The sequence below is a fragment of the Cervus canadensis genome, chromosome 8 (genome assembly GCF_019320065.1).
Source record: "Cervus canadensis isolate Bull #8, Minnesota chromosome 8, ASM1932006v1, whole genome shotgun sequence".
Classification (NCBI taxonomy): Eukaryota; Metazoa; Chordata; class Mammalia; order Artiodactyla; family Cervidae; genus Cervus; species Cervus canadensis.
This window is the reverse complement of record NC_057393.1, coordinates 28,054,412-28,068,654: the sequence shown is the minus strand read 5'-3', so window position 1 is coordinate 28,068,654 and position 14,243 is coordinate 28,054,412. Positions and strand designations below refer to the sequence as shown.

At 40.5% G+C, this 14,243-nt stretch overlaps 1 protein-coding gene and 1 pseudogene across 2 annotated transcripts in view; one reads left to right on the top strand and one right to left on the bottom strand.

Annotated features, from left to right (window-relative positions):
- The window catches only part of ARMH3 (armadillo like helical domain containing 3), a 171,059-nt gene that overhangs the window by 82,111 nt on the left and 74,705 nt on the right, over positions 1-14,243 (bottom strand). For both annotated transcript variants that reach the window (XM_043475627.1, XM_043475628.1), the window contains exon 23: positions 7,670-7,745. In XM_043475627.1, the coding sequence (XP_043331562.1) occupies positions 7,670-7,745 (76 nt within the window). The remainder of the gene's footprint in view (positions 1-7,669; positions 7,746-14,243) is intronic.
- Positions 12,262-12,433, top strand: LOC122446952 (annotated as a pseudogene).

Below are 14,243 nucleotides of genomic sequence, written 5' to 3'. Positions count from 1 at the left end.
TAACATGTCCACTGGAGGAGGGAATGACAAACCACTCCAGTATTCTTGCCTCAAGAACCCCATGAACAGTATAAAAAGACAAAAAGATATGACACCGGAAGAGGAGCTCACCAGGTCAGAAGATGTCCAGTATGCTACTGGGGAAGAGTGGAGAAATAGCTCCATAAAGAATTAAGAGGCTGGGCCAAAGCAAAAACGATGCACAGTTGTGATTGTGTCTGGTGATGAAAGTAAAGTCTGATGCTGTAAAGAACAATATTGTACAGCAAAGGACTGATGCTGAAACTGAAACTCCAATACTTTGGCCACCTGATGTGAAAAGCTGACTCACTATAAAAGACCCTGATGCTGGAAAAGATTGAGGGCAGGAGGAGAAGGGGACGACAGAGGATGAAATGGTTGGATAGCGTCACTGACTCAATGGACATGAGTCTGAACAAATTCTGGGAGACAGTGAAGGACAGGGAAACCTAGCATGCTGCAGCCCATGGGATCACAAAGAGTCAGACAGGACTGAGCGACTGAACACAACAACAGTGGGAATGCAAACTTCTTAGGCATACCACATTTTTGCCCTCAGAGAAAAGAATACTCCTTGGACCATTGTTATTCAAAGCATCAAAGCCTACCCACAAAGAAAAGCAAAACATCTTTTAAGGGTAACATATTAACATATATAAAAGGGATAAATGAAGACACACATAGGAAACATTCTAAGTGCTCAAAATACTAACCCGGAAAACAGCATGGAAATTCCTCAAAATACTAAACATAGGGGTGCTCCACACCCACCAGAGGCACTCAAAGGGCTCAAACAAAACCTTGTGCGCACCAGGACCCAGACGCCCCACAGAGACTGAGCCAGACCTGCCTTTGAGTGTTTGAGTGACTCCTGCGAAGGCATGGGTCAGAAGTGGCCTGCTGCGGGGACAGGGGCTCTGGCTGCAGCAGACCTGGGTCATGCAGCGTGTGGCATAAGCCCTCTTCGAGGAGGTTGCCATTAGTTCCACCACAGAGCTGCCGAGCAGACTGCAGAACAATTATACCAAAGAAATTCTCGCACTGTTAAGAAAGTTATAGGACCCACAACAGATTTTCCAACCTGGGGATCCAGCAAAGAGATTGAGAACCCCCAGGGAATTTGACTTTGGAGGTCAGTGGGATTTGATTACAAAACTTTCACAGGACTGGGTAAACAGGCTCTTGGAGGGTACAAACAAAACCTTGTGCACACCAGGAGCCAGGAGAAAGGAACGGTGTCCTCACAAGAGACTGAGCCATAGGTGACTGTCAGTGTCCAGGAGTCTCTGGCGGAGGCATGGGTCGACAGCAACCTGCTGCAGGGTCGGGGCACTGAATACGACAGTGCATACACAAGTCCTTTTGAAGGAGGTGCCATTACCTTCATTACCCCTACCATAGTTTGGCCTCAGGCCAAACAACTGGAAGGGAACACAGCCCCACTAATCAACAGAAAATTGGATGAAAGATTTACAGAGCATGGTCCCGCCCATCAGAACAAGACCCAGTTTCCCCAACAGTCAGTCGCTCTCATCTGGAAGCTTCCATAAGCCTCTTATCCTTATCCATCAGAAGGCCGAAAGAATGAAAACCACAATCACAGAAAACTAACCAAACTGATCACATGGACCACAGCCTTGTCTTAACTCAATGAAACTATGAACCATGCTATGTAAGGCCACCCAAGGACAGGTCATAGTGGAGAGTTCTGACAAAACATGGTTCACTAGAGACGGGAATGGCAAACCACTTTAGTATTCTTGCCCTTGAGAACAGTATGAAAAAGCAAAACGGTATGACACTGAAAGATGAACTCCCCAGGTCGGTAGGTGTCCAATATGCTACTGAAGAAGAGTGGAGAAATAACTTCAGAAAGAATGAAGAGGCTGAGCCAAAGCAAAACAATGCCCAGTTGTGAATGGGACTGATGATGGAAGTAAAGTCCAATGCTGTAAAAAACAATATTGCATAGGAACCTGGAATGTTAGGTCCATGAATCAAGGTACATTGGAAGTAGTCAAACAGGAGATGGCAAGAGTGAACATTGACATATTAGGAATCAGTGAACTAAAATGGACTGGAATGGGCGAATTAAATTCAGATGACCTTTATACCTACTACTGCGGGCAAGAATCTCTCAGAAGAAATGGTGTAGCCATCATAGTCAACAAAAAAATCCAAAATGCAATACTTGGGTGCACTCTCAAAAATGACAGAATGATCTCTGTTTCTTTCCAAGGCAAACCATTCAATATCACAGTAATCCAAGTCTATGCCCCAACCAGTAGTGCTGCAGAAGTTGAACGGTTCTATGATGACCTGCAAGACCATCCCCAAGAAAAAGAACATCCTGAAAAACAAGAAATGCAAAAAGGCAAAATGGTTGTCTGATGAGGCCTTACAAACAGCTGAGAAAAGAAGAGAAGCTAAAGGCAAAAGAGAAAAGGAAAGATATACCCATTTGAATGCAGAGTTCCCAAGAATATCAAGGAGAGATAAGAAAGCCTTCCTCAGTGATCAATGCAAAGAAATACAGGGAAACAACAGAATGGGAAAGACTAGAGATCTCTTCAAGAAAATCAGAGCTACCAAGGTAAAATTTCATGCAAAGATGGGCACAATAAAGGACAGAAATGGTATGGATATAACAGAAGCAGAAGATATTAAGAAGAGGTGGCAAGAACACACAGAAGAATTATACAAAAAAGATCTTCATGACCTAGATAACCACCATGGTGTGATCACTCACCTAGAGCCAGACATCCTGAAGTGTGAAGTCAAATGGGCCCTGGGGAGCATCACTACAAACAAGGCTAATGGAGGTGATGGAATTCAGCTAAGCTATTTCAAATCCTAAAAGATGATGCTGTGAAAGTACTATACTCAATATGCTAGCAAATTTGGAAAACTCAGCAGTGGCCACAGGACTGGAAAAGGGCAGTTTTCATTCCAATCCCAAAGAAAGGCAATGCCAAAGAATGTTCAAACTACTGCACAATTGCACTCATCTCACATGCTAGCAAAGTAATGCTGAAAATTCTCCAAGCAAGGCTTCAACAGTACGTGAAGCGAAAACTTTGAGATGTTCAAGCTGGTTTTAGAAAAGGCAGAGGAACCAGAGATCAAACTGCCAACATCCACTGGATCATAAGAAAAGCAAGAGAGTTCTAGAAAAACATCTACTTCTGCTTTATTGACTATGCCAAAGCCTTGGACTGTGTGGATCACAACAAACTGTGAAAAATTCTTAAAGAGATGGGAATATCAGTCCACTTTACCTAGGACTTCCCTGATAGCTCAGTTGGTAAAGAATCTGCCTGCAATGCAGGAGACCCTAGTTCGATTCCTGGGTTGGGAAGATCCACTGGAGAAGGGATAGACTACCCACTCCAGTGTTCTTGGGCTTCCCTTGTGGCTCAGCTGGTAAAGAATCTGCCTGCAATGTGGGAGACCTGGGTTTGATCCCTGGGTTGGGAAGATCCCCTGGAAAAGGGAAAGGTTACCCACTCCAGTATTATGGCCTGGAGAATTTGAATCCTGGACTGTACAGTCCATGGGGTGGCAAAGAGTTGAACATGACTTTCACTTTCACTTTACCTGCCTCCTGAGAAATCTGTATGCATGTCATGAAGAAACAGTCAGAACTGGACATGGAACAATGGACTGGTTCCAAATTGGGAAAGGAGTACATCAAGGATGTATATTGTCCCCCTGCTTATTAAACTTATATGCAGAGTACATCAGGTGAAATGTTGGGCTGGATGAAGCACAAGCTGGAATCAAGATTGTTGGGAACAATACCAATAACCTCAGATACACAGATGACAGCACCCTTATGGCAGAAAGTGAAGAGTAACTGAAGAACCTCTTCATGAATGTGAAAGAGGAGAAAGAAAAAGCTGTCTTAAAACTCAACATTCAAAACACTGAGATCATGACATCCGGTCCCATCATTTCATGGCAAATAGATGGGAAAACGATGGAAACAATGACAGACTTTATTTTCTTGGGCTCCAAAATCACTGCAGATGGTGACTATAACCATGAAATTAAAAGATGCTTGCTCTTTGGGGAAAAAGCTATGACCAACCTAAACAGCATATTAAAAAGCAGAGACATTACTTTGCCTACAAAGGTCTGTCTAAAGCTATGGTTTTTCCAGTAGTCACATATGGATATGAGAGTTGGACCATAAAGAAAGGTGAGTGCGGAAGAATTGACACTTTTGAACTGTGGCGTTGGAGAAGACTCCTGAGAGTCCCTTGGACTGCAAGGAGATCCAACCAGTTCATCCTAAAGGAAATCATTCCTGAATATTCACTAGAAAGACTGATGCTGAAGCTGAAGTTCCAATAGTTTGTCCACCTGATGCAAAGAACTGACTGATTAGAAAAGACCCTGATGCTGGGAAACACTGAAGGCAGGAGGAGAAGGGGACGACAGAGTATGAGATGGTTGGATGCCATCACTGACTTGATGGACATGAGTTTGAATAAGCTCCAGGAGTTGGTGATGGACAGGAAAGCCTAGCATGCTGCAGTCCATGGTGTCGCAAAGAGTCAGACATGACTGAGCAACTGAACTGAGGTGTGCTCAGTTGCTCAATTGTATATGACTCTGGGTGCCACATTGACTCTAGCCCACCAGGCTCTTCCATCCATGGAATTTTCCAGGCAAGAATACTGCAGTGCTTGCCACTTCCTACCCTAGGGGATCTTCCAGACCGAAGGATTCAACCAGCATCTCTTGTGTCTCTTGCATTGGCATTTGGATTCTTTACCACTAGCGCCACCTGGGAAGCCCCATTAAATATGGTTATTGTTCAGATGCTCAGTCATTTCCAACTCTTTGTGACCCCATGAACTGCAGCATGCCAGCCTTCCTTGTCCATCATCAACTCTCAGAGTTTGCTCAAACTCATGTCCGTTGAGTTGATGATGCCATTCAACCATCTCGTCCTCTGTTGCCCCCTTCTCCTCCTGCCGTCAACCTTTCCCAGCATCAGGGTCTTTTCCAGTGAGTCGGCTCTTCGCATCTATCCATTAAACATAAGCTTACTACACAATCCACCAATTCTACTTCTGGGTATAGTTGCAAAAGAAGCAAAAGCAGGAACTGAACAGATATTTGTACACCCATGTACAAATAGCCAAAAACACAACAACCAAAAGGTGGAAGCAATTCACTTGGGATCTCATCAATGGATGATGGATAAATAAAACGTGGCACCTATATACTTGGAATATTACTCAGCCTAAAAAGGAAGGAAATTCTGACAAGTGCTACATTGGCGATGAACTGTAAAGATATTATGCTAAATGAAATGACCAGTATTTTATAGTTTTCTAAGTACTATAACATACATAAGTCTGACAACTGCTTCTCTATAAAACAACTGATATCCTCATGACCTCCATTTTATAGATAGGAAGAGGTCCAGACATAAGTTGCTCAAGGTCACATATTAAGTGGTAGAGACAAAAATTAAAAACCCAGTTTCTGTAACTCAAATTCCCATGCTCAAGCTCCTTTCAATACATCATACTGAGTTTTCTGCTTACCTCCATAGTAACACTAAAGAAGGAGGCGTTACAATATAAAAGAAAGAGCCCTGGATTTGGAATTAGAAGAACTATGATTAATCCTCAGATTTGACACACAAGAATTGTGAGACTTTTTGCAATTCAAATATCTTCAAGACTTAAGTTTCCTCATTAGTTAAAAAGTATACTCTATAGGGTTTGATGACTGAAGAAGACAGCAATTTTTGAAAGAGCAGTACCTAGTTTAGCACTTTCTAAATGAAAATAAATTTTAAAAAGGAAAAAAGTAAACTTCTGCAGGCTTAGCATCACCAATATATTCCCCTGATCTGGTGTTAGTGTAATAAGTGATATTCTAAAACATCTTTCCAGCAATCTCTTGAAAAAACTGACTGGATCTTTGATATTTTCTACATATATTCCAAGTCTAATTCATTAGCAACAGTGAAGATGATATAATTACTGTCTGCAGCAAGTTCATCAAGAAGTTTGAGGAATGAAAATGAAGGTATAGGCCTGACTTACAAAGAGAACCATGTCATGGTTATAGGCATCTGCTCTAAGCCCAGGCCAGTCCTTTCTGGTGTATTCAGAAAAAGGACAGGTCAATAGTTTTAAGTCAGCTGTTTGATGGCCCCTGGGAAGAATAAGGACAGCAGCCAAACCAGAAGCCACTGAAAGGAAAAGCAACAATGCAGAAGATAAAGGAAACATAAAAGACTGTGATCAAGGAAACAAGCCCCAGATGAAAAGGCACTGTCTGAAAACCCTAAGTAAATACATGAATAAACACAACATAAATTATACCCATATGCGCTTCATTCTGTAGTCCAGAATCTGGTGTTTCTTTCAAACACCCACATTTGTCATACTGTCCTTCAGTCACAAGGGCTCTTTAGGAGAAGGCAGTTTGTAATTCCTGATTCCTACAGAAAGTCACATTTATCATAAGGATTTACTACAGTATCTGGCTTATTTGCTAGATGCAAATATACATGAAGGTGTGAGATTTATAAAACCATGTTTGCTGCAAAATGTCTCTGGGGGTCAGGTAAGGCAGATCAACCTTCAATACCCTCAATGCAATCTTGTTAGCACATCTCACCTACCTGCTCCCTCACCCCCGCCCTCCCAAAACACACATTTCACACTTTTTCTTTTGTTCCCAGACTTGTCAAACACTAGTAAGTCACTGCAGGGGCAGGACATTTTATCTTAAAAGAAAGGGGTGGGAAGAAAAGAAAGATACAGAAATAAATATTGAATCTCAGCTCTGTCACAAATTAGAATCTATACCAAGTTGTAAATGTGCATTACTATTACTGGGAATGTCTGGCAAAACTTACATCTGGAGCTAAATCAAGTTTCCCCATCTGTTGGGTTTGCCTCTTCTACTCAATGTTAATTTTTCAATTGTTTGCAAGAGCAATATAATAACTGCTGAGAAAATAAAAAATGATAGGCACAAAGGGAGCGAGGAATGTAACACAAGTCAGCTTTAGGTTTCATGACACTGAAAGCACATTCTCTCCATTTACAAACAGCTCTCTCCTGTGAGTGTGTGCTATTTTCTCAAGACCCTAAACCAACTCCATGTCTGACTCAATTTTATCCAATATATATAGCACTCTGTAATTGCCATGCTGTTTCATAAGGAACCTAAAATGACTTAGCCCCATGAGCTCCATTCGGCTCTGTTTACCACAAATAGAAATAGCCATGTAAAGCAAAACGTCAAAAGTTCCAGATCCCATGAGTCATTCATTCAACTCATGGAGAAAGGCAGAAAAAAATTTCCAGAGAAAAGCTTTCAGATGGCCTATACACAGAAACCACTTTGGCAACAAAGAGGCCTGAAAAGGGTTTCCAACTATCTCCTGATAAGAAAATTCATAAACGAGCAAATTCTGTGAGCTATTTCAACATGACAAAATGAAAGTCACATGCATTCCTGCTTTTCTTGATCAAATACGAAAATTTCTTCCACTCCTACAGACATCAGGGCTTAAAATAGTAGTGATGTTCAATACATTTCACTTAGAAAGGTACAATAAACCTCAGGATTAACTACAGAACTCTGGAAGAGATAAATCCTCACTTCTTACCTGATATTAACCAACGCATGAGTCACCTTGCTAGCTGCTTCTTTCCACTGGCCTGCATTGGTAGAAAGCCTCAGGACTGTAAAAAAGGAAAGAACAAAGATGTGTCAGACCACTGGTATTAAACAAATATGAGTGAAGACACAATGCAGAATATCACTATTGGAAAAACCAAATGGAGTCTGTGCCAATCTTCTATTTAAGACATTCTAATCTAGAGAAAAAATATAAGGGCTTATTCTCAACTATCTTTCCCGCAATTTTTTTCCTCTTTCTTTCACTTTCTATCAAGATATTCTACTCCTCTGCCTTGGGTTTCCCTCTCTCCACTCCCCACTAAAATGTTTCCATACTTAGTTTTTGCATTCAGTTAAAATCTACACTGGAGTGGTGATGTGAGGGTAACCTGATTGCCACATTAATCATTTCCCTAACAGCTGGGCCGATTTAGTGGAATCGGCCAGCTGAGTAAGTGTCCCTACCTGTTCCACATACAGTATATCTTTCTCCTACAGGTCTAAACTGGGTCAAATAGGATAAATAATCTTGTCAGACAGAGGATGGTCATGTTTCAATCAAACAGTAACCTACTTTAGCTCCCTTGACTTAACTGTGTGACCTGCAACATGAATCAACTGGAATATTCTTCCCTTCTCTGACCAAAGTCTCTTACACCCTTACTCACAGAAGGGATGATGGAAATATAGTTCCCAGGTGGTGCTAGTTGTATAGAATCCGCCTGCCAATGCAGGAGACGTAAGAGACTTGGGTTTGATCCCTGGGTTGGGAAGATACTCTGGAACCCACTCCAGTATTCTTGCCTGGAGAATCCCATGAACAGAGGAGCCAGGTGGGCTATGGCCCACAGGGTCACAAAGAGTCAGACATGACTGAAGCAATTTAGCACAAACACATGCATATTCTCTACCAGCTATGAGCTTCAGGGCCACACATTACAGTACCTATGCTCTTTGAGAAGAGAGACAAACCAGCACAAGCGTTCCTTGAAAGAACAAGCATACAGTGGGCACTCTAAGTATATATTTTTAATGAGTGAATAATGAATATGAACTAAACATGTAGAGAGTCTACTATGTGCCAGAAACTGGACAAAGAATATATACAATACAGCACACATATGAGACTCAGAGGAGACAAACAATTAATCAATCAAGTTCATTCACAGAACTGTAAGTAATGGGGCTAGAATTTAAACCTGGAGGGAATGGTCCTACAGCCTGTACTTGATACACTGAGTGGTTAAGAGTGTGAACTCTGAAGCCAACTGTTGGTGTCCAAGTCTAGCCTTTGCCACTTACTAGAGAAAAACAGCAATACTTACATGAAAGGATTATTATGAAAATCAAGTAAGTTATATATATATAAAACCTTAGATCAGTACCTGGCACACAGTAATTGTTACATAAGTATTAGTATTAGCTATTATTCATTAAATAGACTGTCTTTCAAACAAATGCAGGAATATACTTAAGACTTTCACAGAGGAGAAAGTTAGTTAGTTAAGTTAATCAGAGCCTAACATTAAAAAGCGTGTAACCAATCTGCTTAGGTACCATCACTACCAACTCCTGACCAGTATTCCTCTAGCAAGAGTAGTAGTAGCAGCCGCTGTCCTAGAGGGAGGGCATATAGCTGTTATAGGGAAAGAAAACTCATCTGGCTGCTCTGCATCTATTTCAGCAATATTTCATTTTTATAAATTCATCCAATTTTACAAAAGAGAAGATGGAAGCCTTAATAAAACATTATCAGAGTGCTGCTTTCCTAATTTACAAGATTTAGTGCAGGGGAACTCAGTTTCAAGTTAGAGCTTTTCAGTCTCAACTGAGGGTTTCATTAAGTGTATGCACAAATTTATTCATGAATGAACAAAACTGTTTCAAGCAGGTCAGACGTATTTTTTTCAACTCAGTTGCAAAAACTGTTTAGATATATCCATTTTCCACTAGACCACCCTCCACTAAATCATTAATTCTCTGATGGTGAGGATCTAGTATTTGTGGAATTGAGCTGAATTTTACTCCCCTTACCTCAGAGAGGTATTCAACTCCGTTCATGGATTATTTCTCTGTTAACATCCTGTCACTTCTGTTCCTTAGTGAACAGGCACCCAGATGTCCTCATCACTGCATTTCCAAGGGAAACAAGCTTTCCAAGCCATTGGCTTTTACATTCTTTTCTAAGTTCCCAAATTTAAACACAAAATTATCTCGAAATGCCCAAACGCCTCAAGCTAAAGTTATCGTTTAGGTAGTACAAAGTATGATACACAAAAACAGCATACCATGCAGCCATTTAAAAAAGAGACTTAAGTAATAGCAAAAACTGGAAACAACCATAATTTTCATGAAAGGAAAGAATGGTTCAATAAACTGTACCCGCACTATGCAAAAACAGAGAGGGGGGAGAGAGAAAGAAACTTCAGAAAACTACCAAAAAAAAAAATACAAAAATGTTCTATAATAGTTAAAAAAAAAGAAGTAGGATAACATGATCACAATTATGTAAAACTATGCATAAAGTAGACTAATGCATGCATGCATGCTAAGTCACTTCAGTTGTGTCTGACTCTTTGCGACCCCTGTGGACCGTAGCCCACCAAACTTCTCTGTCCATGGGATTCTCCAGGCAAGAATACTTGAACAGGTTGCCGTGCCCTCCTCCAGGGGATTTTCTCAACCCAGGGATCAAATCCACATCCCTTACATCTCTTGCATTAACAGGCGGGTTCTTTACCACTAGCACCACCTGGGAAGCCCATATGAAAATAGTGGTCATACTAGAAAGGAGAGATTGTATTAAATAAAAAAATTGCACCTTGTTTTTTCTTTAGCACTGGTAATTAACTTTTTCTAAAAGGAAAAAAAACCAGTTCAAAATATGGTATCATTTATGGTTCAGGGTAGCTTGTGTTGAGGTCCTTCCTTGTCAGTGGATATCACTGCAGTAGCTTAATTGCCATAGGAATATTAAATGTGTGTCTTTATCAAAAGTCTCCCTCTGCTAGCCATGATGAGGTAACCAGATATAATTAACCCGTCTACCGTAAACAAGAAAAAACTGAACAAAATATGAGAAACAACAACTTTCAGACACTGGACAACGGGTATACAGAACTGTGATCCTTGAAGATGGAAAACAAACAAGGCGAGCCCAAGAATTATCCCAGCTTACTGTGTGAAAAAGTTTCCAATCTACAGGGCAAAGAGGAGGAACTTAAACAGAATCCAGAAGCTTGCCAAATCAAAGACACAGAGATCAGCAACTGGACAGGCCAAAGCACCTAGAATTTGTGGGGTAGAGTACTGTAGAGGAGGGAGTTTAACAGGGTATTCTATAAGTTTGTAGAGGGGTCCTCTTACATCTTCTGCTGAGCAATGATCTACACGTAAGAAAGGGAAAACTACTCAAGCCTGGGGGTAAAGAACCACTGGAAAAGAGAAGAAACTGTAGAGCTCATGGAAGGCTCTACAAACAAAATAATTTGCATTTCCACCAGCAAGAGTAGAAAAACCTACTAATATATGAATTATCAGGAAGAATCTTCAGATGGGTACTGCATTAGTAATCTGGCCAAATTAGCCTATAATAAAAGTTGCTCTTAACCCAACTTGCTGCTGCTGCTGCTAAGTCGCTTCAGTTGTGTCCGACTCTGTGCGACCCCACAGATGGCAGCCCACCAGGCTACCCCATCCCTGGGATTCTCCAGGCAAGAACACTGGAGTGGGCTGCCATTTCCTTCTCCAGTGCATGAAAGTGAAAAATGAAAGTGAAGTCGCTCAGTCGTGACTGACTCTTAGCGACCCCATGGACTGCAGCCCACCAGGCTCCTCTGTCCATGGGATTTTCCAGGCAAGAGTACTGGAGTGGGGTGCCATTGCCTTCTCCTAACCCAACTTAATAACCCTTAAAAGCAAATCCTAAAAGGATGAAACTGATTCCACACAACATAACTGCATTCCAGAACAAAGTCTAACATTATATAAAGGAACATAATAAAATCAAACCTTACAACATTAACATCACGATGTTCAAAATCCAATTTAAAAATTACCAGCATTCAAGAAGTAGAAAAGGGTCTTCCCTGGTGGTCCAGTGGTTAAGAAAACACCTTGCAGAACTATACACAATATTTTATAATAACCTATAGTGGAAAAGAATCTAAAAAAGAATACACATATGTATACACACACACACACACACACACGAATCACTTTGCTCTATACCTGAAACTGATACAACATTGTAAATCAACTGTTTCAATAAAAATTTTTCAAAAAAAAATAAAAAGAATCCACCTTGCAGTGCAGGGGACACGGGTTCAATCCCAGGTCAGAGAACTAAGATCCCACTAGAGAGTCCATGTGCTGCAACCAAAGATCCCACATGATGCAATGAAGACCCTATGTGCCACAACTAAGACCCAATGCAGCCTAATTAATTAATTTTAAAAACCCAAAGAAGCCAGAAAAACATAACCCATAAGCAGGAGAAAAATCAGTCAATAAAACAGACCTAGACATGAAGAGAGATGATGGAGTTAGTGGGAAAGGACATTAAAACAGCTATTGTACCTCGCTTCTCGGCCTTTTGGCTAAGATCAAGTGTAGTAAACAGCTATTGTAAATATGCTCCATATGTTCAGGAAGGTACCAAGTAAAAAGAAAACTTGTGTTCACATAAAGCTGTGTACAAAAATGTTTACAGAGGTTTTATTTACAATCCCTAAAAAACTGGAAACTTTCTAAATGTCCTTCCACTGATAAGTGAATAAGCTAAACTGGCATATTCCCATAATGCAATATTACCCCATAATAAAAAGGAACAAACTACTGATACATGCATCAACATGGATAACTTCAAACATATTACTACGTATAAGAAGCCAGACTCAAAAAATGGTATGATGTCATCTATATACTATTTTAGAAAAGGCAAAATCATGGGGACAAGGAATAGATCAGTGGTTGCTAGAAAATGGCTTGGAGCTGATCTCACAGGAGTGGGTGGAGGAGTTGATCTCACAGGAGTACAGAGAAGACAGAAGTTTTTGAGATGGTAAAACTCTTCTAAATCTTGATTTTCTGTGATTATACTTCTATATGCATTTGCTGAAATTCAGAACAGTACATTAAAAATGGTGAATTATACCATATATGTAAATTATACTTCAAAAAACCTGACTAAAAAATACATTTTTTTCCACCTGAAGTTTCATCATACTTTACACAAAATGGAGAGTACTGAAACATGCCACCTCCTACTATTTGTTGTGTTTCATTAAGTAAATATTCACTTTCCTCTTTGTACTTTCTTAGTACATCTGAGCATTCCCAGATATCCTTTCTTCTCTTGTTGCTGTAGCTGCAAACGTTGATCTCATTTGACTGTGTACACAGCTCAACTGCGCAGGTAAATCAGATATCTATAAAACACCTCCCCCACTCGAACTCTCCTTCCTTTCCTCACTGAAAGACCTCTTTATTCATTCATTAATGGGTACTAAAGCCTCTGGGGCAGCTCTTCACCCTTGGAAAATTCTATATTCTTGAAAACAAGAACACTAGTAAAAGCCGGGTAGATGCAAACCACACCAGGGTACATTGAGAACATTCTGCCAGTGGGAAATTTGCTAGAGGGTTCTCATGGAAGACTTCCTAGCTCCAAATTAAAAAAAAAGACGTGTGACTTGATATGACAATGGGAACCTCTTATTCTGAGGGGAGCTGACATGATGCTAAAGCTATTACACTGAGAATGAGAAAGCAGGGAAATAGAAAAAAAAAATTTCCTCCTAGGCAATCCTTCTTTCCACTCTTTGCTTCTACTCTTTCTCCAGGTATTCCAAATCCCCTCTACTTTACTCATGATACAGGAGTCCCAAGCAGAAGATGAACTTGTCATAAACAGTCCCAACAACAGGGATAAAGTAAACTAATCAATAGTGACAGAAAGCAGATCAGGGGTTGCCTAGGGATAAGGGACAGAGGTGGTAAAAGTGACATAAAAGGACACAAGGAAATCTGTGGAGGGGGTGGGTATGTACAATATCTTGATTTAATGACAGCTTCATGTACATAGACACATGCCAAAACTTATCAAAAACTGTATCCTTTTAAAAAGTGCAGTTTGGGACTTCCCTGAGGCTCCAGTGGTTAAGACTCCATGCTTCCACTGCAGGGGGTGTGGGTTCCATCCCTGGTCAGGGAACTAAGATCCCAAATACCTCAGCATGGCCAAAAAAAAAAAAGAATGCAGTGTATTATATATCGATTACATCCCAATAAAGCTAATAAGTTGGAGCTTTTTAATAGACACCTTTATTAAGCGGCTATTTCTGGGAAATCTACAGAAATCTTTCTTGACCTTTAAACTTAGGTAGGTTTGATTAGACTCTTCACTCAAACTTACAGGGATACATGACCTCTTATAGAAATAAGGAATACTCATGGCTGCAGAGTAAATTTTTGGTGAGTCAATCACCAAAAGGTTTTTGCAAAAAAGATTTTTATCTAATGCCCACTTCCTCTTCTAAGTTATGCTAAAAATACAGAGG